The sequence below is a fragment of the Wyeomyia smithii genome, chromosome 1 (genome assembly GCF_029784165.1).
Source record: "Wyeomyia smithii strain HCP4-BCI-WySm-NY-G18 chromosome 1, ASM2978416v1, whole genome shotgun sequence".
Classification (NCBI taxonomy): domain Eukaryota; kingdom Metazoa; phylum Arthropoda; class Insecta; order Diptera; family Culicidae; genus Wyeomyia; species Wyeomyia smithii.
In genome coordinates, this window is record NC_073694.1 from 206,797,904 (window position 1) to 206,819,860 (window position 21,957).

Consider the following 21,957-nt stretch of genomic DNA (forward strand, 5'->3'; position numbering starts at 1 on the left):
TCAAAATATGTGGCAAGCAAAATAATTCAAACTTTATATTGCACTATTTGAACGTTTCTTGTAATGCTCGTGATTAAAGTTTTCGAAATTAGGAGTCGTTATTGCCTTTCTCCTAGAAAGGTATAGCAATCACTGGCAAAACCGAAGGAATGAGAGTGCCTCAAAGGGCTGAGTGGCATATATCACTCGACTCGGTTCGACGAGCTGACCATTTTCTGTAGGTGTGTGTGAATGTGTGCGTGTGTATGTGCAACTTTTCAATTATACTCGATTTTCTCGGAGATGGCTGAACCGATTTTCATAAAATTATTCGCAAATGAAAGGTATAATTGCCCCATAAAACCATGATTAATTTTATTTAAATCAGATTTTTAGTTTGTATGTCATCTATCAAAATGTGAAAATCACGAAAGCTCATTATCTTAATTTATAGAAAAACATACAGCTTGATAATTTCTGCTGGATTTATTTTTTACTTTAAATAACGAATTTCTGGTAGCCAAATGCACAACAATACCGAACGTTTTAAACATAACATTTAGACACATATAAACATACATTAACACAAACACATGGAAGTAACAGTAAATAAATATGTTTTAAATATATGATGCGATTTTTTTTGTTCCTAATATAATCGAAACGTCACTGTATATTTAGGTCGGACTCGAATATATATCATTTTAGATTCAACTCTTTATAGTAGGGAATTTTTTCCTGACGCAGTGGCTCTTATTGATATTATTCCCTTCGTTTCTGATGTATCCGTGCACCATTCAATATGGGTTTTTAAAAGCGGAGTGTTAAATTCAGATGGCTACTTCTGGTTGCCTGAATACATCCTAAAATAATCAATTATTGCCTAATCTGGGTATTTCAATGGCGACATTCTGTTTCTAAACAACAGCCTGAAAAGATCAAATATCATTCAATATGAGAATTTGTGGAACAATATGATACCCGGAGGCCAAAAATTAACTTCAGACGCCATTTTAAATTTTTGGATAGTATCATGGAACGGGGTGAAATTGATCAATTTTTATAACAACTTCCAATTAACTTGCTTCATGTACATTTTTCCCGAAATAGTATAAATTTAAAACAAGTACTGGTATGTGCTCCAGTAAATCTTTATGGCTATTGGTGAAATTTCTATCGTCTACTTAATGAAATAAATTCGATAATTCTATAAGGTACTATGAGGTAAATTGGGGTGGAATTGATCACCATTGAAATCCATACATTCTATTGGCAATGTGCTTTTATTCGACATGCTAAAGATAAATGATGATTTCTGTGCTGAAAAATATCATTTACAGCTAGTTTGGAAACGAAAATAACGATATTTCAGGTTAAAATTTGTTTATTTTGGTTCACGAGCTGCTTGTTGCTATATTTGATCTTTTTTGATCGTCTTTAGACCGATTTCAATTCGGTTTGTTGCAAAAGCTCAAAAATTAGCTCTGAAGTTAAAATCTTTGTGGTTTCCTGCGAATTCATCGGTATTTCTCTAATGGTATTTAATGATCATTGTTGAAATTACATTTTTTGAGCTTTTATCAAACTTTACTCACTTCTCCAAATTTAACGTAATTAACCCTTAACTAGGATTACTTTAAATAGATTCAATACTTTTTTATTATTTGGAAACTTTTTTGATCAAATTTGATTGAATTTTGACTGAGTTAGAATTTTTCGAAAATATGAAAAATTGCACCAGGCATGCAAGGGTTAACTTTGACAGCTATGTGAATAATGCAAAAGTGGCGTTGAAGGACACGTTAACATTGCGTAGTGTTGTAAGTGCAATACCTTATGATTAGTATTTTTATCACGAATTTTCAAGTGATCAATTTCACCCCACTGATCAATTTCACCTCATTCCACGGTAGCTTCCAGTTTCAACACCCAATGTGAGTTTTTCAGGAAGCGGGATAATGCTCAGAGGCCGGGAATCAACTCCATACTTCATTTTGAAATCCGATTTTTCGACTTACGATTGCTGGAAAACAACCTTAAATTGCCAAATACAATCCAATAAAGGTTTATTCACTCTTTGGGTTCTAGAATAATACTGCTGTATTTGAAGTATTTTTTTTTCTTTCACAATATTTAAAGTAATTGAAGTATAAAATGTGAAATTTGACGTTATATTTGTGCTAAAGAAACAGCGAAATAAAAAAATGACTCTTAATATCAAACACATTAATCACGAGCAATACCGGGAACGTTCAAACAGTACAATACATTCACATAACTTTTGAACCATGTATCAAATTGTTATGAAATTTGTTACTTGTACGTTTGAGAGACAGCCCGTAGTTATGTTCAAATAAGTCTTGTAATCTTTGAGTTAAAAGACTTTCGTTGTTTTCAGAATTAATTACATAATGGTTGAAATGAAAGTCCGATTATAATTAAATGAAATAGCAACCGAACTTTTCATTTGACACTAAAAATGTTGAAATTGCTCCAGCTATTTTTGGAAAACCGAATAAATTTGAAAAGTCATCGGAACACGTTTCTTTTCACAATTTTGAACCACATGTCTAATCATTATTAAATTCTTTAGTTAACTCTTGACTAGCCCGTTACTTTAATACCAATATTGTTTGAATCGGTTGTGAGGTTTGTGCGATAATGAATTTTCGTGATTTTCACATTTTGATACATTACAAACAAAGTTGCAGTCCGATTACAATGAAATCCAATAGGATGTTATCAGGCAGCTAGACCTTTTATTTGACACTAATTTTGTGAAAGTCGGTTCAGCCATCTCTGAGAAAAGTGAGAGAGTTTAACCCTTTCCGACCGGGCCTATATAATTGCGTAGGTAGAAGGTGACCTAAAAACAACCTTCTCTCTCGCTTTTTGAACGTCCTATTCGTTGTTTTATTTTTCACACCGCTAGTGTCAACATCGCAGCTGCTACGAAAAATAAAAAAAGGAGCAAGCAAGTGTTTTTATATAGGACTTGCTTCATTAGTGTTTTGTTATCAGTCATTTCTTACCTACACAATTGTGTGGGCTCGGTCGGAAAGGGTTAAGTATTCTTCGGCATATGTTCCTTTTGATAGCTAGATTTCACATTTCCAAACATAACAGGCAAAGTAAGAGTCCGATTACAAAACAAATCAATAGGGTCTCATGGGCCAGTTAGACCTTCCATTCGACACTGATTTTATGAAAATCGGTCAAGGCACCTCTGAGAAACATGAGTGAGATTAAACAGCCTCCAGAACACGTTTCTTTCTATAACTTTTAAACCACATGTTCAATCTTTATGAGATTCAAAAGTTGAGGATTTTTTAGGTACCCGTTCATTTAAAACCAATTCTTTTCAAATCGGTTTTGTAGTTTCTGAGATACAACGGATTTGAATAATACCGTTATCAAATGAACGGGCTAGGTGAGAGTTAACTGGTGACTTATTATGACTGAATGAATGAACACGTGGTTCGGAAGTTGTGAAAAGAAAGCCATATTTGAAATAGAAAAAATCCTATATACATATTTAATTCATGTTATTTGCATGTGGTAATGTATGTTCATATGTGTTTGAATGTTATGTTTCAAATGTTCGGTATAGTTACTCTGTTGGCTACCAAAAATTTGTTATTTAGAGTGATGAATAAATCCAGCAAATATTATCAAAGTGTATCCATCAATTATCTCACGACAAAAAAACTGAAAACATAAAGGCTTTTGTGATACAACCACTCATTTCCGGAATCAGGTGTCCTGCTATAACATAACTTCAGAAAATATTGTTTATTATAAAATAGGTTTTGAGTAATATACATGACTTTAGCTTACCAGTGCGTTATGAAGTCTGGGTTGATAGAATAGATGGGCGCAGTCCGGTTGATATAATCAGTCACATTGTAATCCACATTATCGTAACCATCCATGGCTATCAATCGTCTTAGAATACGACTAAAGTGCTTTGTAGTGTGGTCAACGTCCAATAAACTTGATGAACGCAATCGTTAACAAATTACCACCTAATGTCACCTACTAGTTATCATTGTTTATAAGGTTGCAGGTTGTTATTAGTGGATAAAAGTATAGCTGTGAAGAAAATGAATACTAGTTTCAGTGTTAATATTAAAATTGGATGGTGAGATATAATATAACATTATTTATTGACTATGGCAACAATGAGTTGTATGAAACTGGGACTTGGAACATCTGCGTGCCTGAACCCAAAGGGAAAATTTTTGTCTTCTCAAAAGTTTCGTCTTCTCGAAAAGAGTATCCATGCAAAATTTCGAAATTTTGGAACACGTACCTCTCAGCGGTAAACGTTTCACTTTTTCGACTAATGAAAATAACATGAAATCATAGATATCGAAATTTTTTTTCATGAAACGTGGAGATCTGGTGTTATCTAGAAGATACAGAGTGAAAATTATTCGCTTTGAGACACCAGTTCCTCAAGGTCGCAGAAAGTCGATTTTTCCGGAAATTTTTTTCAGTCGAAAAAGTGAAAATTAACTGCAATAAGACACCATTTACCCAAGTCCGATTGAATTGAAATTTAGTATGAAGACATTTTTCGAGAAGACGAAACTTTTGAGCTCTGCTGCTAAATGAAATTTGAAGGTCATTTTTTTTTCATATACATGTTCCGTTGGCACAGTTTAAAAATTTCTAAATCTCCGAAAGTCCAGTTAAAAAAAATTTTGTTTTTTTTTTCAGATAACAGCAGATCTAGACGTTTCATTAATTACTAAAACGTGCCGTAGTTAAATGTACAGCTCTACTTACGGCTGTACATTTACCTACGTCATGGCGAATCGCATCGCGACGCTATTCGCGCTTACTATGTCATCCGCCTAAGACAATTGACATTCAAAAAAATTTCGATATCGACGATTTCATAAACTACAATCTGTGCATTTTTTCATCGGTCAAAAAATTAGTACTGTGACCGCTTTGAGGCACGTGTTCCTGAAGTACGATTGAACAGAAAATTTGCATGGGGACGGAAATTCATATTTAGGTTAGTATTCTTAGGCAATTAAAAAAAGTGTGCAAGTAACACAACTTTCTACCAATGGAAGTAGCATTTACGAAATTGGTACTTCTGACTAGAAAAACACATCACTCTATTTGTATGAAAACTATGGTTGTAGGAAGATATAATTTTATTAATAATAATAATATATAGATTCGGTCCTTTTATTTCTAATTTTCTCTTAAATTTTGGCATTCAAAAAAAAAAAAAGATGATTTCTATCCAATGCAATAAAAACAAAATAAGCCAGCGTTCATTTTTTGTTAGTACGTCTGAAAACAAGAGTATCCTTACAAAATATAACTCATGCTTTTTCTCATATCATCTAGGATTATTAGAACTTTTAATTATGAGAACATTACATTATATACAAAACACTATTATCCTCCCAGTTGGTCTCGGGGTACGATGCTGGCCTAACAAGCCAATTGTCGTAGGTTCGAGTCTCGGCTCGGGTGAAACTGTTAGTGTCAGTAGGATCGTAGCGCTTGCCCCGCGATTGTCCTGTACACTCAACAGTTGGTTGCAAAGTATGTGTATAATAAACAGAAGGTCGAGTTCCGAATCAGAACGTAGTACCAAGGCTTCGCTTTTTTTTACAAACCACTATTCTGCAGATTTTAGTTAAAAAGTTTATTTTTAGAGCAAAAGCTCTGAGTGAGATTAACTAATTTGTACCATAACCAGTTGCATAAATCATGAATTTTCAAATCGAAAATAATTCTGTGGATTTTTTCTACCTTGTCTGAAATTCATCGATCGCATTACCACACTAGGCTTTACTTCACCGCACTAACCTAAATTGCTGATGTCGCCCACGAACCGTTTCCACCTGCTTCCACTCGTCATCCTTTGCTTTGTACAAATCATGAGTTTTCAGTTATATATTTGCCACCCGACAGGTATCAGACGCGTTTTGATGTTATTTTTAGATTACCACCCCCTACCTTATAGATAAAACGATAAAGTAGAGCTAGAGCAAAATAAGAAATACAAAATAAATATTAAAGCAGCTTTCTTTAAGAAGAATTCCAAATAACTCTCAGAGAAGTACCAAAAGATACTACGGTTACAGTATAATGAGAATAAACAAAATAACGTAACCAAAAGTTGACGTTTGACGCGAGTTTATGTTTAGTTCAACAAAAAATGTTTTAGTCTTATCGCAAAATCGAATACAACCAAGAAAACATCTTGATTACTCGCTACCTCCAATTAGCATCTTTTCTGATGTCGTCGTTCATATCGCATCTCAGCTGTTGATGAATCACTTCCTTTTCCTCAAACAGGAAGCATTTTCCACTTTCCCAGCTACTCCGTCATCTTTGAAACGACAGTCATAAAATGTCTGATTGAAAGAAGGAAATGACAACCAAACAGAAAACGACGTGTCGAAGCAGCGATGTTTAGCCCCTTTGATATAAAGATAACGATGATGATCATTGTACTTTATCTGTCTAAAAACTTTATTTAGCAATGTGACATGCCCTTCGCTGTAGTAGATATTTTTTTTTGGGAAATTCATTTGTAACATTACTTCTAAAACTTGACACCTTGTTGTTTTCAACATATTATAGAGAAATTATTTCAAACTTCAAAATATATTTTTTATCAAAATATAGAAAAACAACACTCAGCACACGGTGCTTTGAGTAGTTTGCATCTGTTTTGCAGGAGATTTTCTTCAGCTACCATAAACCGCCTGAATAAATAAATTTTCGTCATTGGAATTGTCGATATTGATAAAAATTCACGAGTTTGCGGCTTATCTCGAGCTCCTAGAAAAAGCACCACTGCTTAGGCCGTCTTTTACTCTTTACGTTTACGTTTGTTCGAGCATAATTTTCATTTCAACAAAATTCATAGATGATTGATTTGAATATCAGATATCACAAATACCAAATAATACCATAAACCGTATCATAATAATTGATTTTAAATCATAAAAATGATAGAACAAGTTACACATATATTGTTTATGGAAATCCATAATACTCCCCTTGTGTCCGGGTACACCAGCCCATTAATGTAAATCGAGCTAAATTCATTGAAGCGCAAATTTTTTTCCAGCTGATTATACGCAGCATTAGCTTACGCGAAAATGACAGACCGACAGCATATAAGCATCCATAGGCAGGCGAGCTTGCCTTTTCGGTTGGTAATATAGACTTGATTATTAGAAGCGTATCCGAAGCGAGGGTTGTATGCGTAAATGCGAAATGTTGAAATATTAGGGATATTCGCGTAGAACATGTACACAAGAACTGTGTATCTTACATTATACATCAATGAGGCTTTTGTGTAATGTCGTTTTCACTGTGATATATGCTGGCCTATCAAAATGCCTGTGTATACATTTTAATCAAATCAATATTAGTGCCTGTTTGCATTTTTAAATGTTTCCATTTTCAACATAGATAAATAAATTTCTTTCTTAACTGGTCAACTCTTTCTAGGAAAATTATTTATTTCATAGTTACCTACCTACATTGCCCAGATGGAAAATCCCTGCTTGAACTTTTTAGTCAGCGATCTCTAGCAATGCTGTGAAATTGTATGAATTATATGATATGTATGAGTTATATTAATTGACTATCCTCTAATGATTATTTCGCATGTGTAGGTCACAATGCGATCATCAGTTGCCAAAATTCTTGTACCACAGGAGTATGGGGAAGAAGGTCACATTACATTATCCCCAAGAAAGTGACGCTCTCGTGGTTCAAGGGATTGGATGTAGGTCGAGATTTCATTTGCATGATATCTCGGCTTATGTTCAATCACTATTGATTTAACGCGCATCTCCGTCCTATTGGGCTCGGCGAAAGCGGTATCTGTGCCTGTGGTGAAGGTTATCACGACATAGAGCATGTTGTTTTGTCATGTCCTGTACACCGTGACACCAGGTCTATTTTTAGCTTCCCTTTAGATCGGAGGTAGGCAGCCAGCTGTTCCTGATCGTGATGTCTTGGCTAGCCTTGACCTTCCCCATGTTCCTTCAATACGTACTACAATTTGTCACTAATAGTAGCTTAGTTTTTCATAATGTAACCAAAAAATTATTTCAAGCAGTCAATGTGGAGTGGACGATTGAAAATGTACTAACTGAGGGGTGGGGGCTATTTTTCAAAAATTTCTAATTAACTATTTCCCCCAGTTAATACATTTTTCAATCGTCAACCCCTGCTTAAAAAAAATAAAAATAGTTTGACTTGCATTGTAGTCAATAAAATTAAGACATTTGAATTTGATTTGAATTGACATTCGGTGAGCTTTTGAAACATTCCAGCGTTACGTGACACCATGAGGAAACGATTTAGCCGGGATATCTAATGTTATCTAATAAACCATTATTAGATGTTATCTAATAAACCATTATTAACAATGCAACTGTTTTTCAATGGCCTGCCAGTTAAATCTACTAAATGTCAATAGGATCGTAGTGCTAGCCTCGCAATTGTCCTGTAAACTTAATAGTTGGCTACAGAGTCTGTGTATAATAAAACAGAAGGTCGAGTACTGATACGGAATGTAGCACTAAGGTTTTCCTTTTTTGCTTTTGTTTCCGTCGGTGGTTTCTTCATTTTTTTTTAGAGTGAAGAACTCACCGAAGGGAAAACTTATTTGTTTTCTGAAGATGGTTGAAAAATGAGTAGACCGAAACGTAACCAATTGTGTGAATCATTAATGAAAGGTCACCGAAAGTCAAAATTTCGGTTATTTTCGAATACAAATTAGATTCAAGTATGGCTTTCGCTCTCGAGTAGTGCTACTTCTCGACGTAAATTACTTCTCAAATACATAGCTTGTACAGTAAACAGTGTCTTCCCTTGTAATTGTAAAAATTAAAAAATAAGTTCTGATAAAAAATAATGTGATAAGCGGACTTATTTCGTTGATAATGCTTTTCAAACCACCTACACTGCCGCTATTCGCATAACAGTCCTATGTAGAAGTCCTATGCTTTCCTGTTTTTTTTTTTTGCGGAGATGGTTCCATTTTGGCATGCTGTACAATAGTAGCCATTAAAATCGAGGTTGTGGAAATCAAACCTTACTTTTTTAATGGCTATTCTTTAAAAACATGCCAAAATGGATCCATTTTCGCAAAATTTACATAGGACTCGCAACTTTTACATAGGACTATCATGCGAATAGCGGCAATACAGTAATGAGGAAACATTATTGCTGGCGTTATATTTTCTTCCAGAATTTAGATAAGATATCGATCATCTTCGATAGTGGTTTCCGCATAAAACTGCTGCAGAAAACCTACCGAAGAAAATCCCTGCCGAAGACGTTTGACGCTTTATTAATCTGTTCAGCTATAGAAATAATAACAATAAATTCGGAAGCAACTCCAACATGTTTACTGGGTGCAACGTAGAGAGTTTAAAAAAAAAAAACAAAATGAGAAATAAACACAAAACACGAAAAAACCAATCAACACAAATAACCGATGAATTGTTCACCACGTCATCATCAAGTATGCTTTAGACTTATACAAACCGTGCCTCCGTGTTATTGAGCACTCCAAATGCAGTCTTGAATCACCAATCGTAGGCAGTGGATGGAAAGTCTCTTCTATCCTGAATACTCGTAGTGTTATCGGTGTTCAATGTTCGGTTATTCACAGGAAGGAAAATCAAATTTTTACGAAATGAATCAGTTGACGTTGCTGCTCGCAATTGCACTATTGGTTGTACAGGTCCATGCTCAAGGCAAAGGCAACTGTGCCGCAAATGGAGAATACGTAATTTCAAACATCGTTCACATTACGTTGATGTTTTTATAAATAAGGCATTGAAAAGTATAACTTGTTTTTTATATTTTCTAACAGTGTTTAACTCACAGTGATTGTTGCTCTGGAAGCTGTCTGAGTTTCTCCTACAAATGTGTTCCAGTACCACCAAGTGCAAATATTGGAACCACATATGTTCCAATCACCGTCGATACAGTTAATCGGTTTGGAGGTCCAAATGATAGTGGAACCAGCATTACACAGAAAACCTGTGCTTATAACGGCGAATATGTAGGTTCTTTGCATTTTTCAATCAAGGTGTTCTGAGACTTATCATGTACTATACGATAACCTTTGGAACTTCAAACAACACCAAGCAAAATCGACTAAATATGATCAATTTGTTTTTATTAATTTTCTATCGTTTAGTGTCAAACTCATGCAGAGTGTTGTTCAGGAAGCTGTTTGAGTTTTTCATATAAATGTGTTCCACTAAACCCACCGGCATCAGGAATAAACACACATTCACAACCACCAACCACAACTTCTGTGTCAATCAATCCTCCCATCAGTACAATTGAAGTGAACAATCGTGTCGGAGAAGTACAAAGCAGTACTGTTGCAGTGAATCTCATAACGCCGTCTTCTAAAAAATGTGCTGCGTTAGGTGAATATGTGAGTTTTCAACCAATGAAATATTTTGCTAGATTATACATTCACACTCAAATTTGAGACACACACTAAACATACTACGAAACATATTCGATTCATATTCGATATACAAACATGATTGCTAAAAACAAACAACAAATACTATAACGTTCGTTTTTCAACAGTGTCTTAACTCTGCAGAATGTTGCTCTGGAGCTTGTTTAAGTTTTTCATATAAGTGTGTTACCAATCCACACTTTAATGTCATAGGACAAACTAAACCAACGACGAGATTTGCATTCTCACAAGGATCCACTGTGTCTGGGATATTGACTAACAGGTTCGATACGAACAGCGACACTTCTTCAAAAGCACCTCAGAAGTGTGCCGCAATTGGCGAATATGTAAGACCATACATTTATACAAATGATTTTTCTAACATGAAATGAGAATATGCATTCAAGAATTTTCTAAAGATTACATGACTTGATAGTTCTTATTTGCTTATAAGTTTTTCATTCTCTCTTCTATTATAAATAAAAACCTAGTGTCTCACCTCATCTGAATGTTGTTCGAAAAGTTGTCTCAGCTTCTCATACAAATGTGTGCATAATTACGACCTAGGCACTCAACTTCTATCGACGGGAATCCCAATACAACAACCTTCAAGCAACAGTGCCATCGACACGACCAATCGTTTTGGCGGCACTAACCAATGCATTGGTATTGGTTTATATGTAAGTAATAATATTGGGTGATTTTTTCAAATGATAGCGACGTTCACAGTGAATTACTCATTGGTAAATATTCGCCTGCCGGCAAAATAGCAATAAAACTTTTAAAACTTTTTTTTTATGAGGCTAAGACCTCATAACAAACATAAAACGAAAGGTTATTATTACAAAATTTTAATTATCTAAATTTAATTATTATATGTCCCAAAACGACATAGTGGTTTAAGCCCCCTCCCCCACAGATGTCTCCTTTACACATAGTCTAAAGACTCATTTGATAATATTTCAGTTTTGTGCAGGTAGGAATTCAACAGAAATTTGAATTTTGCTTGCAGTATAATAGCAATAAAACTTTTAAAACTTTTTTTTATGAGGCTAAGACCTCATAACAAACATAAAACGAAAGGTTATTATTACAAAATTCTAATTATCGATATGCTATGTCCAAAAACGACATAGTGGTTTTAGCCCCCTCCCCCACAGATGTCTCCTTTACACATAGTCTAAAGACTCATTTGATAATATTTCAGTTTTGTGCAGGTAGGAACGCGTGACAACGCCGTTTGAGGCGCTGCTAGGCAATCTCATAAAAACATTTTGGGTTTTATTTTGACGTATGCGCGTACGCTAGCATCGCTACCAGATTAGTCGGCAGCAGATTCTCAAAGTGCTATGTCTATTAGTCTGTGCTTCTATTAATAACTCTAACAACATAGGTTACCTCTATAATCTAGTGAACGGTAAATACTCGCTTTTCTCTTAAAGTAATCGGAAGTCAGTATGAGCTGAACATCAGAATCCTGTTTCAAGTTAACTTGTCTGAAATTCTCTTTATTAAACACATGCACAGTCTCAAACTGAACATTGGATTTTTTTTTTAATTGATTTAAGGAAGGAAACTATGAAAAATAAACAGTCGTACATGTTACTGAATATGTGTCAATAGTTTGCCAATTACAAAACTGCTTAACATTTGTATTTGAACACAAAAATATTTACTATGAAAGTTAAAACATATAATTTCGCAATAGCAAATCAATAATTTACATTTGAGGTGCGAAAGAGATTTTCATTTTTATAATAAAACTGTGTTACAAGCTCTATTTCGTGTAAGGTGAGAAAGAGAAAAGGTCAGAAAAAGTTAATCTATAATCATTGAAAAGGAATGGAGTGTTGATGTGTGACATCCATTGGCTGTACATAGACTTTACGGATTGTATTTAGTGGCTATAATGAATTATCATACAATAAAGCTTCCAATTGATCTCGAAGACTCAGCATCTCATAGTAAACACGAATTTCTGCTAAACTTCTATATTAAAATTCCTTTTCATTCGTTTTTCATACGTCTTTTTAAAACGGGTTGTAAAATTTTCTCGATTTCTTGTATGTATTTCGGGGTTTTGAATCATTAAGGGGTAATATCCACCAACAAAATTTTTTTCTTGTCATTTTTTTTATTGGCTTAAATCATGCTAAAACTATCCTAGAACCAAAATGTACATTGTCCAAGTACTGATATAAACTCAAAATTTGTTTAAATCAATTTTTACCGAACAACTTTCATGCTCCAAAATAACATTTTTCGTTTATTTTGGCGGTGCTCGTTAATTTTTTTAATCGAGGCTTTGTAAACTAGTGGAAGTTGCCTATGATCGATCTCGAGTCTCAAATTTAAAGTATAGAGGTCGCTGCATCTAGTTTTGACCGTTACAGTATCTTTACAGCACGTGTTTACTCACAATTTTCCTTTGTTTAGTCGATCAGCAGTTCTCGTTGTGTACGTTCTCTGTTTGAGTTTTTCTATACTTTTTAACTGTGAGTTTTATTCAAAAGTACTTAAATATGAGTAACAAGTTTGAGTTTTGCGTGGGGTCGGAAGCCAAGTCGCTGAGCATCGCAAGGAAGATGCAAGCAGCAAGCAGGTTTTCGATATGTTTTTCCGAAAATAGAAACACACGATTCAATAGTTAACGAGGTATGAAACACCATGCCTCGGATAGAACGCCATGCATTTTTTGTGTTCCTCATGGGTCCTATAAAACTGTGCAACTTTCCAGATCTATCGGTGGAATTATCTTTTTGCGCCCGATTTTTAAAGTTTTCATACGATTTTATATGGGAAAATCCACTTTTTCAAACTTATTCTCTAGAGATGTCCAGTTGGCTCCTGAAAATATATCGATGTATGATATTTGTAGGAAACTTTCCTGGGAAAAACTCTTCTAAAGACCGTAAGGCGCTACGATGCTTATGGAAAAAGTTGTTCATCCCAAACAGATTGAATGTCTGACGAACGGCTCACCATTGTATTTTTCCAGCAACACTGCAAATTAGCTTAGGGATGAAAAATATTTTCGCGTGGAATTAAACTTGAAAGTGTGATTTAGGCTCATTGTATCTTCTGAGGAGTTTCCAAGATAAATTTTACGCGATATCATTTTCTATCACATTGTTGAATTTGCAACAGCAGCATGCTGCAGCAGTACTGCCGGAAAAATTCAATGGTGAGCCGTTCGTCAGACATCCAATCTGTTTGAGGTGAATAACTTTTTTACAAGCATTGTAGCGCCTTACGGGCTTCAGAAGAATTTTTGCCAGGAAAATTTCTCACAAATATCATGTATTGATATATTTTTAGCAGCCAACTGGACATCACTAGAAAGTAAGTTTTGAAAAAGTGGATTTTCCCATATAAAATCGCATGGAAACTTTAAAAATCGGGCGCAAAAATATAGTTTCACCGATCGATCTGAAAAGTTACATAGTTGTTATAGGACTCATAAAGAACACGAAAAGTGCATGAGAGCGAAAAAATAACGCCATAGATTTTTTCCTAAATAATTGTGTCCCAGTCTAGTAGGCATCTTATCATAAGTTGTGTTACACAACTAGGGCCAATAGTATATACACAGTGCGAAAGTTAATAAAAATTGTTATTATGAACTTGATATCAATCTTGTAGCAACATGTACCATATTCCTACGCCAAGCTTATGGTTTTATGTACAATTAAGCACAAACATTTTATTATTTATGCAATCTATTGCAACACAATATGACTAAATTTCTTTCAATTTCAACATTTTTTTCACAATTGTCATCGATAAATCTTTATCGACGCTGTCAGTGCAAACACAACCTTGAATGCTGCTCAGGGGCATGTTATAAATCATTATGCCAGACGGAAATCAAGTTAGGGGTTCCTGAGTCAGAGCTTACACGACCGTCAATATCCAATGGACCATATGTTGAAGTCAGCAGTTTAGATGAACTCATTACACGTTTTGGTGGTACTGCATCTAATGGATCAACTTCTAAAGGGATAGCACCTCATACCAGTATGATACAAGCTCGAATTGGTACCGCAAAACAGTGTAGAGTTGTTGGTGATGGGGTAAGTGTTGGTTAATTGTTCCTATTTTTTAATGCGCATCTTGTAACTACATTTAAAATGGACACGTATCATTACCAGATAGTAATTGTTATTACATTACTTTTCCAGTGCTCGCGACATCAGGATTGCTGCTCTCAGCGATGCCATTCGTATCGTGGAAAATGCGTTTCATAAACGACAGACACACATTTTCAATACTATTTACGATTAGAATGTATGAAGACTATCAATCATACGAATCTAATTTTTATGAAAAGCGATTGTTTCCAGCAAATTAGTTTAGTTTAAGAATTGTAAGTTAAAATTCAAAAATAAATATCATATATTAAGGAGATGACAAAACCTATCTATTTGAGTTTGGTCGAAAATGGAAGGTTCGATTATAGCAAATAATTCTACCGAAGGTGTAGGTGGTTTTATATTTAAATTGATCTTGGTACAATTAATGACTCAAAATACTTTTCGCAGAAAAAAACTCGCTTGTAAAAAAATCACCTTCTTACTCAACCTTACAGCAAAAATTATTCTGTCTGGTTTGTTGACATTCTTCTCCACAAACAGTAGAGTACTAAAAGCCTGAAAAATTGTATGATCAAGATTAACTTATATCTCATCAGCGATTATTATACTTCCCTTAGTTTTTAAGGAAAATAGTGTCGTGCAACTTGCCGGACCTTGGTTTATCGCTATCAGCCTGCTTTGAATGAGTCAATTTTGGATTCACCGGTCCTATGTGTTTTACATCGGATTCTCGGATCTTTTTCGTGTTTTCAAATTATATTATATTCTCTCCATACTTTTTTATTGATAACCACGAATCAGTGCAAACTCTCTTGGTTTGTACAAACACGCGGAAAGCTTTATTTTATCACACACGCTTAAGCACTTGAAGGCACATTCAACTAAATTAGAGCTGTTACAGATTCAATTTTTAGACATCTGCAGATGTGGATATTGATTCCTGATGCGAATGCGGATATGGAAGCGGATGTAAATTTTCAGGCGAATGTTCCGCATTTACGGGTGCGGATACAGATATCCATAAAACATCTGGTGTTCTATTTCGCTTATTTTGCATGATATTTCGCATTTCAGTGCAAAAGTATTGAAGCGAGCAGCAAGCATTGAAGAAAACTTTGCTACAAAATTTCATGAAGTGACATGACGCGGATGCGGAAGCAAATGTTAATTTTCATGCGGATGTTCCGCATTTACGGATGCGGATATCCATAACATCCTCAAACTGAATATACGACACTACCCGATAGCCTCAGAATGTGCTAGTGGCAGATCAAATAAACAAACAAATTGAATATACGACACGCAAAATCATGCAAATAAGTTAGTTTTAAGTATGCCTTTCCCACAAACAGTTTTGTTGTATGTTACCTAATTAAGGTTTGGTTCGGCCGAAACAGCTTCATGAGCTGTAAATTAAAAATTTGTTGATGTTTTTATTTACGCTCAATCTGAACCCAGCAGGAAATGGGGTTCTTCAAAGCCCAACCATTTCCAAAAAAACACAATTATTGAAGGCAAATACTCAATGTTTGACGTTAAACCTACAGCATTGGTAGAAATTATGAACTCGCAAATTAGGCTAAATTCAGTTGTTTTCATTACTGTCATAAAGCGATGCATATATTCTAAAACACACTAATACGTTTCGATTTGTCCGATCTCCTTGTTCCAAGAGGCAAGTAAACCAGGATTTTCCATTCACAAGTGTGTTCACAAGCTCTTGTATCCTTAATTCATAGTCACTCTTCTTTCTAAGCTGGAGCTTTCAATACATCTATTTTTTATGCCTTCGCTACATCTATTTTATCATGTGTTGAAGCAACAAAAAACAAGGCCTATTTATCCTCTGCTTATGTCAATATTGCTACCATCTTTCACTTATACAGTGGCTTGGCCCGAAACGGGCACGACTAGCTGGTACTAGCTGCATTCGTATGAATTTTTTATATCAAAGTGAATGGAATAAAAAAGTCATCTAAAATCCATTTGAGTTCAAGTATTTTGTGCTCAAAGACACATTTCTGCTACCATTTACGCTTTGTTGGTTATAAATAAATATTCGATTTTACTTATATATATATATATATATATATATATATATATATTTATATATATATATATATATATATATATATATATATATATATATATATATATATATATATATATATATATATATATATATATATATATATATATATATATATATATATATATATATATATATATATATATATATATATATATATATATATATATATATATATATATATATATATATATATATATATATATATATATATATATATATATATATATATATATATATATATATGTGTTTCACTTAATACTTAATTGCCATAACAGTCATCTCGCGTAATTCTCACAATCATTCGGTGCACCTGTAATTACTTACTTTATTTACTAAGTTGTTTCTAGAAATCATTGATTAACTTGTCGCAAATTTGGGTTTCACTAAGTGAGGGATTCGACGACTATCATAGGAAAGAAAAAGACTTAGTACTGGTCTCTTTTGATGAATGTTACTATATTACCCGAAACAAATATTTAAACATTAAGAAGCCTGTTGTGCGATCGAAACCGATATTTGTTTTGGTAAGATTAGGTAAAATAATATCAGGATTTGCCGTGGTAGGCAATGCGATGCGATTGTTTTAGTCTCGCGCGCGTATAAACAATCTCGAACCGTATGATGAATCTGAATCCCTCGCAAGAATGTATGTACAATAGAATGACCGCATTTTATATGATCGTTCATAAACTACCGATCTTAATAAGCGCCAGGCTGAAAAAGTTTCCTCTTGACCTCCACAATAAGGCCCGTCAGTGTGACGTTTGCAGAGAACATGCACCTGTTGAGCTTTTTTTGTCCCAATAACCAAATGCAACGACGAATGTATCAAATCACTGGATGGAGAGGGATATTTTAAATTGGTCTGACAAGCTGAATTACTTGCGACTAATTTACGATGAAAAGGTATTTTCGAAGAGCACGTGGAAGGTATACAACCAGGCAATAAATTTTTAAAATGGTAATCTCTTCTCAGAAATTTTAAACTTTGATTTTTTTTAAGGTATTTTAACCGAGGCGGTCATTCGTTCCTAAAAACTTTGATTAGAGAATGCACTTTTGATTTAAACAAATGTCGTAGTGTTGCAAAAATTATAATTAGTTAAAAAATTAAAGAATTAAAGAACTAAATTAATTAAGAATTACTGAAAAGAGAAGTTACCCGTCACATTCACCAGACATCGCTCAAACTGATTTTCTTTTGTTCTAGTCCTTTTCGACAACTTCGAAAATACCAAAATTCGGATTCATCCATTCATTAATTCTAAAGACAATAAATTCTTTCGACATGATATCCGTTCTTAATCGGATATATGACATCAAATTGTGGGGAACGGGGGACAATACAATCTCATAATAAACCTTTAAACATTGTCGGAGGCCGAAAATTTCCTATAAAAAGAGAAATTAAAAATATCAACGCTGCATAATTTTAAAAAACTTCCTTGGAACTTTGAATACACGATTTTGAAAACACAAATCTTTGGAAACACAGCTCGTAAAAACCAACATTTCTGGAAAATCTGCACATAATTTAAATTTTTTTTGTGAAACAAGCCGCGTTAATTCTAAAACTTACGAAAAAACCATATCATAAAAATCGTGTGTGAAAAGGACCTTAAATGTGCCATTAAAAGCTCCAAAATCAAGTAATTTATTTCAACAAAATTTTAGATTTCTTTTGCTTTTTAGTGCATACGTGAAGGTAAGCTGAATGAACCATTCTTCCGAAAAAAATTTTAAATGTTCTATTAAATTAATCCTTTCTGGCAACCAGAATTGTTCAAAACAACAAATTTTAAAAGAGTGTACGATGGTAACAGTTTCGCTGTGAAATTCAAACCGTCGAAATAACTAAATAAATAATTGAATAATAAATAAAAGGTTGTATTCATTTTCACAAAGCGTATTGAATACCCATTGGAAATATAATTAATTTATCATCATCATCGTTAGTATGCGAGTAAATAACGTCGAATTTGTTTTTGCAGTGTAGCTACCCAAGGACTTACCTTTGCCCTGTAGATGTTTTTTCCCTTTCCGAACTACACCAAAACTACACTTCTTCTATCCCGGACTACACCCGTAAGTAACAGGGTGTAGTTTGAAAGCACCATCAACAAAAACAAATGCTGCAATTGCCATACGAAAAAAAATGACAGCTGAGTGTAGTTTCATTTGGCTCTTCGTTTTCAAGCTGCAAAATGTAATCCGGGACCTTGTAGCATCTTAACGAAAACGAATTCGACATTAGTGTCGGTTTTTATTTGATTGATGATCGTGCTTATTTTGTCAAGAGAGAGAGAGAGTAAATTTCAGTGTATCTCTCCTACTCTCACTCAACTTAACCGCAGCTGAAGTAGTCCCCTCACCACACTTTCCCTCTCACCGCACCACACCTCTGTTGCTACTCATATTTTTTTTTCCTTTATTCCGCTGAGTCTGTGCAAATCTACCCAGTAATAAAGAAACGACATCGCAATTAAGGACGCAAGTAAAAAGAGATGCCAGATAATTGTTTACGAACTAAGCACAAGCGGTGGTGGGCTAAAACTGGCAAATTTTACAGTGCGCTCTGGGCAGCATGCCAGGTGAATATTGAGCCAAAATCAAGCGAATAAAGAAGGGTTTTGGCAGCAGTTAGGATGGATCCAGGTCAAAACTCGGTAAGCTGAAAAAATTCGCTGGCAGTCAGTCAGCATTATATTCTCCTGTTGCTATCCCTTCTTCCCCTAACGATGGGCGTCTGAAAAACAAACCGTCTCGTAGTCTAATCATGTATCTGTTTTCTCCTAGAAACCAATGCACCAAGTTATCATTTCATTAAGGATTGAGAGGATTCCGGTTTATTCGCAATCTGAATAGATAATTAGTTGTGCATATTAGATAAAACGACGATTGAATCATATATATCTCATTTCCATCACTGTTTATAATTGTACTCGAAATTTATTCTCAATTGAACGTTTTTAATTAGTACATTGAAACAACAATTGGTATACCAAAAATAAGCGCAACCATTTATTTGTTGACAGTAGATTGAGTCTTCTAAAATTAATTTTACATACAAATTCGACATCATTCTGATATCATTATTTTTCTAATCAATTGTTGAATCGACGGTTTAGATATATTAGAATAATCTTTTGATTTTCAATTTTCACAGGTATATGTAACGACGATATCCTGATCCAACGACTATAACACATGGCTAACACAAATATATCTGAACTTGATAGAAAAAAACAAAGTCTGTAATATTTATGGTATACCAGTATAATAATTAGCACAGAAATATATCAAATTCTGTTGTCATACACTTAAATGTTTGAAAGGGTTTCTTTAAAAAGCAAAAGCAAAAGTATATGAAATCAAACACGTTATTTCTGCTTTCAACGATATTTTGAATATTGCGCAGTATTTTCCCATCAAGCAGTAAATATTTAGATTCTAGGTAAATATACCTAATTTAATCTAACTGTATTTTCATTTTACATACTGATATAAATTTAGAAATTGCATTGCCAACTCTGTGAATTACTACGCTTACGCATTGTTGTAAACTGTTATTGACCGCATTAAATGAAAACTTTCTTAGTTACCAATCAACCATACATATCAGGATTATATCATATCTTGATATCTTGTTACGAATTAGAAAACTATTTATGGATTTAAGAAAGACTGTTTAGGCATATAGAAAATTTTGAAGCAAAACTTGAAAATAATTTTGAGTATCACGCTTGAAGCAAAATCAGTAATAATAGCTGGGGTGAACCATGCACAGGCTGGAAACCCCATAATAAAAAGCTACCACTACTACTAGCTACTAGTAATCATATTGTAACATATTTATAACAAATTATTTAAGAACCATTCCAACTAATTCTGATCTTTTTCTGCCGAAAAACCTAACGAAACTTGCTGTAATTCGCTTTAATTTTATTACAATAATAACGAGACCAAGTTTAGAACACAAGTTGATACAAAAACAGTTCGTAACAGAATATCAAGATATGTTATAGTTTTGATATATTTGGCTGATCGGGATATCTTGCGATTAGTTTGAGGACACGAAGAAACCCTACTGTTTTGTTAGCTGGATATGAATTATTAATTTATTGATATAGTTTATTGAATTAATACATAAAAATACTGCAGCAAGGTGATCGTCCTGCTAATGATTTATCAACAAAGGTAAATGTACTCCAATATACAGTTGCATTTTTTTATAATTCAGTCATCAGTTCGATTTGTATCCAAATAATGGATAATGGATCTCAATACAAATGTTACATTGGCTGCTCTTGTTGTGTCTCTGTTTAAACTTAATGGTGTGTATCGACCAGTCTACACAGCAGCTACTGAAAATAGAGCAGGTACAGTTGTTTGTCGAATAGGTATTCACAAAAGACCGGAAAACGAAACAGGAAAATGTGAGATAGAAAACTGAATGTAGCAGAAGATAGTTTGTCGGATGTTCTCAGCTCAATGAATGCATGAGCGTAGGTCTATACGGATACGGCACATACGAGTTTTTATTTTATACAAGCGACCCAAACCAATAATAGTTCATACAATTTTTTTTTTTTTTTGAAGCAATCGTTTACCTTTGGCTATCAAGGGAACTTTAGTTTCAAAATACTAGTTGTTATATTACCCACATATTTTATACCCTGTTTTATAATATTTTTGTGGCATGGAATCTCAAACACAAGAACAGTTTATAAATTGGGTTGTTCAGCTATATCAGTTTTTATATCATCTGAAAAAGCTGCATTTTCTAAGTAAAACGTGATTTTCAAAAAAAAATATATCGTTGTCCTTCGGCTTTTAAATCACAAATCAAAACTGCTCGAAATCGCTACAATGACAGTTCATCCATGTACTAACTGTCATTCAAACAACTTAGAGCGATTTTTATTAGTTTTAAATTAGTTTATTTGACACGGCACGATACATTTTCTGTTTTACTGAGCCAAGTACAATTCGTTTTAATTCTACGTTAGCAGGGAAAAGAGGGAGGCCTTTTCTTTATTCTCGCGGCCGACTACGAGCTAGTGGGGATTTAAGGTGAGAGGAGGGGAGATACAATTTTGACTTAAAACTATTTTGGAACTTTGTTTTTCAACTGGTAGAGCAATTGTATTCTTGTTTGTTGTGGGTTCAAAATATTTGTGTAAGCATAGTTGCGGGCTCTTCGTTTCCGTGTCTTCAGCATAGCATATTTGTATCCTTAATCTGACAAATAGACAAAGAAAATTTTAAATTTTAATGTCAGCGTTTTTCAGAAAGCAGTATAA

At 34.1% G+C, this 21,957-nt stretch overlaps 2 protein-coding genes across 4 annotated transcripts in view; one reads left to right on the top strand and one right to left on the bottom strand.

Moving 5' to 3' along the window:
* Positions 1-21,957, bottom strand: part of LOC129718250 (uncharacterized) — an 84,372-nt gene that overhangs the window by 38,465 nt on the left and 23,950 nt on the right. Inside the window, exons 1-2 of one of the 2 annotated variants that reach the window (XM_055668846.1) lie at positions 9,529-10,130; positions 3,817-4,071 (exon numbers count right to left, since the gene is read on the bottom strand). In XM_055668846.1, the coding sequence (XP_055524821.1) occupies positions 3,817-3,911 (95 nt within the window). In that variant the 5' untranslated portion in view covers positions 3,912-4,071; positions 9,529-10,130. Of the gene's footprint in view, positions 1-3,816; positions 4,072-9,528; positions 10,131-21,957 lie in introns of those variants that run through there. The other variant, XM_055668836.1, reaches the window with a different exon arrangement.
* On the top strand, positions 9,545-14,883 carry LOC129718260 (protein psiQ). Of its 2 annotated transcripts, XM_055668857.1 has the most exons (7): positions 9,545-9,772; positions 9,860-10,051; positions 10,190-10,435; positions 10,597-10,815; positions 10,960-11,148; positions 14,275-14,541; positions 14,650-14,883. In XM_055668857.1, the coding sequence occupies exons 1-7, from the start codon at positions 9,638-9,640 to the stop codon at positions 14,713-14,715; spliced, it is 1,314 nt and encodes a 437-aa protein (XP_055524832.1). In that variant the 5' UTR covers positions 9,545-9,637; the 3' UTR covers positions 14,716-14,883. The 2 variants fall into 2 exon arrangements, with proteins under 2 accessions (XP_055524832.1, XP_055524843.1); XM_055668868.1 differs by lacking the exon at positions 10,597-10,815.

What these genes read in the sequence shown, in the direction of transcription:
- LOC129718260 (XM_055668857.1), top strand. Translation starts at nt 9,638, where the DNA reads ATGTTCGGTTATTCACAGGAAGGAAAATCAAATTTTTACGAAATGAAT. An exon ending in GCATTGGTATTGGTTTATAT is followed by an intron (nt 11,149 to 14,274) that starts GTAAGTAATAAT and finishes CGACGCTGTCAG; the next exon opens with TGCAAACACAACCTTGAATG. An exon ending in GTAGAGTTGTTGGTGATGGG is followed by an intron (nt 14,542 to 14,649) that starts GTAAGTGTTGGT and finishes TTACTTTTCCAG; the next exon opens with TGCTCGCGACATCAGGATTG.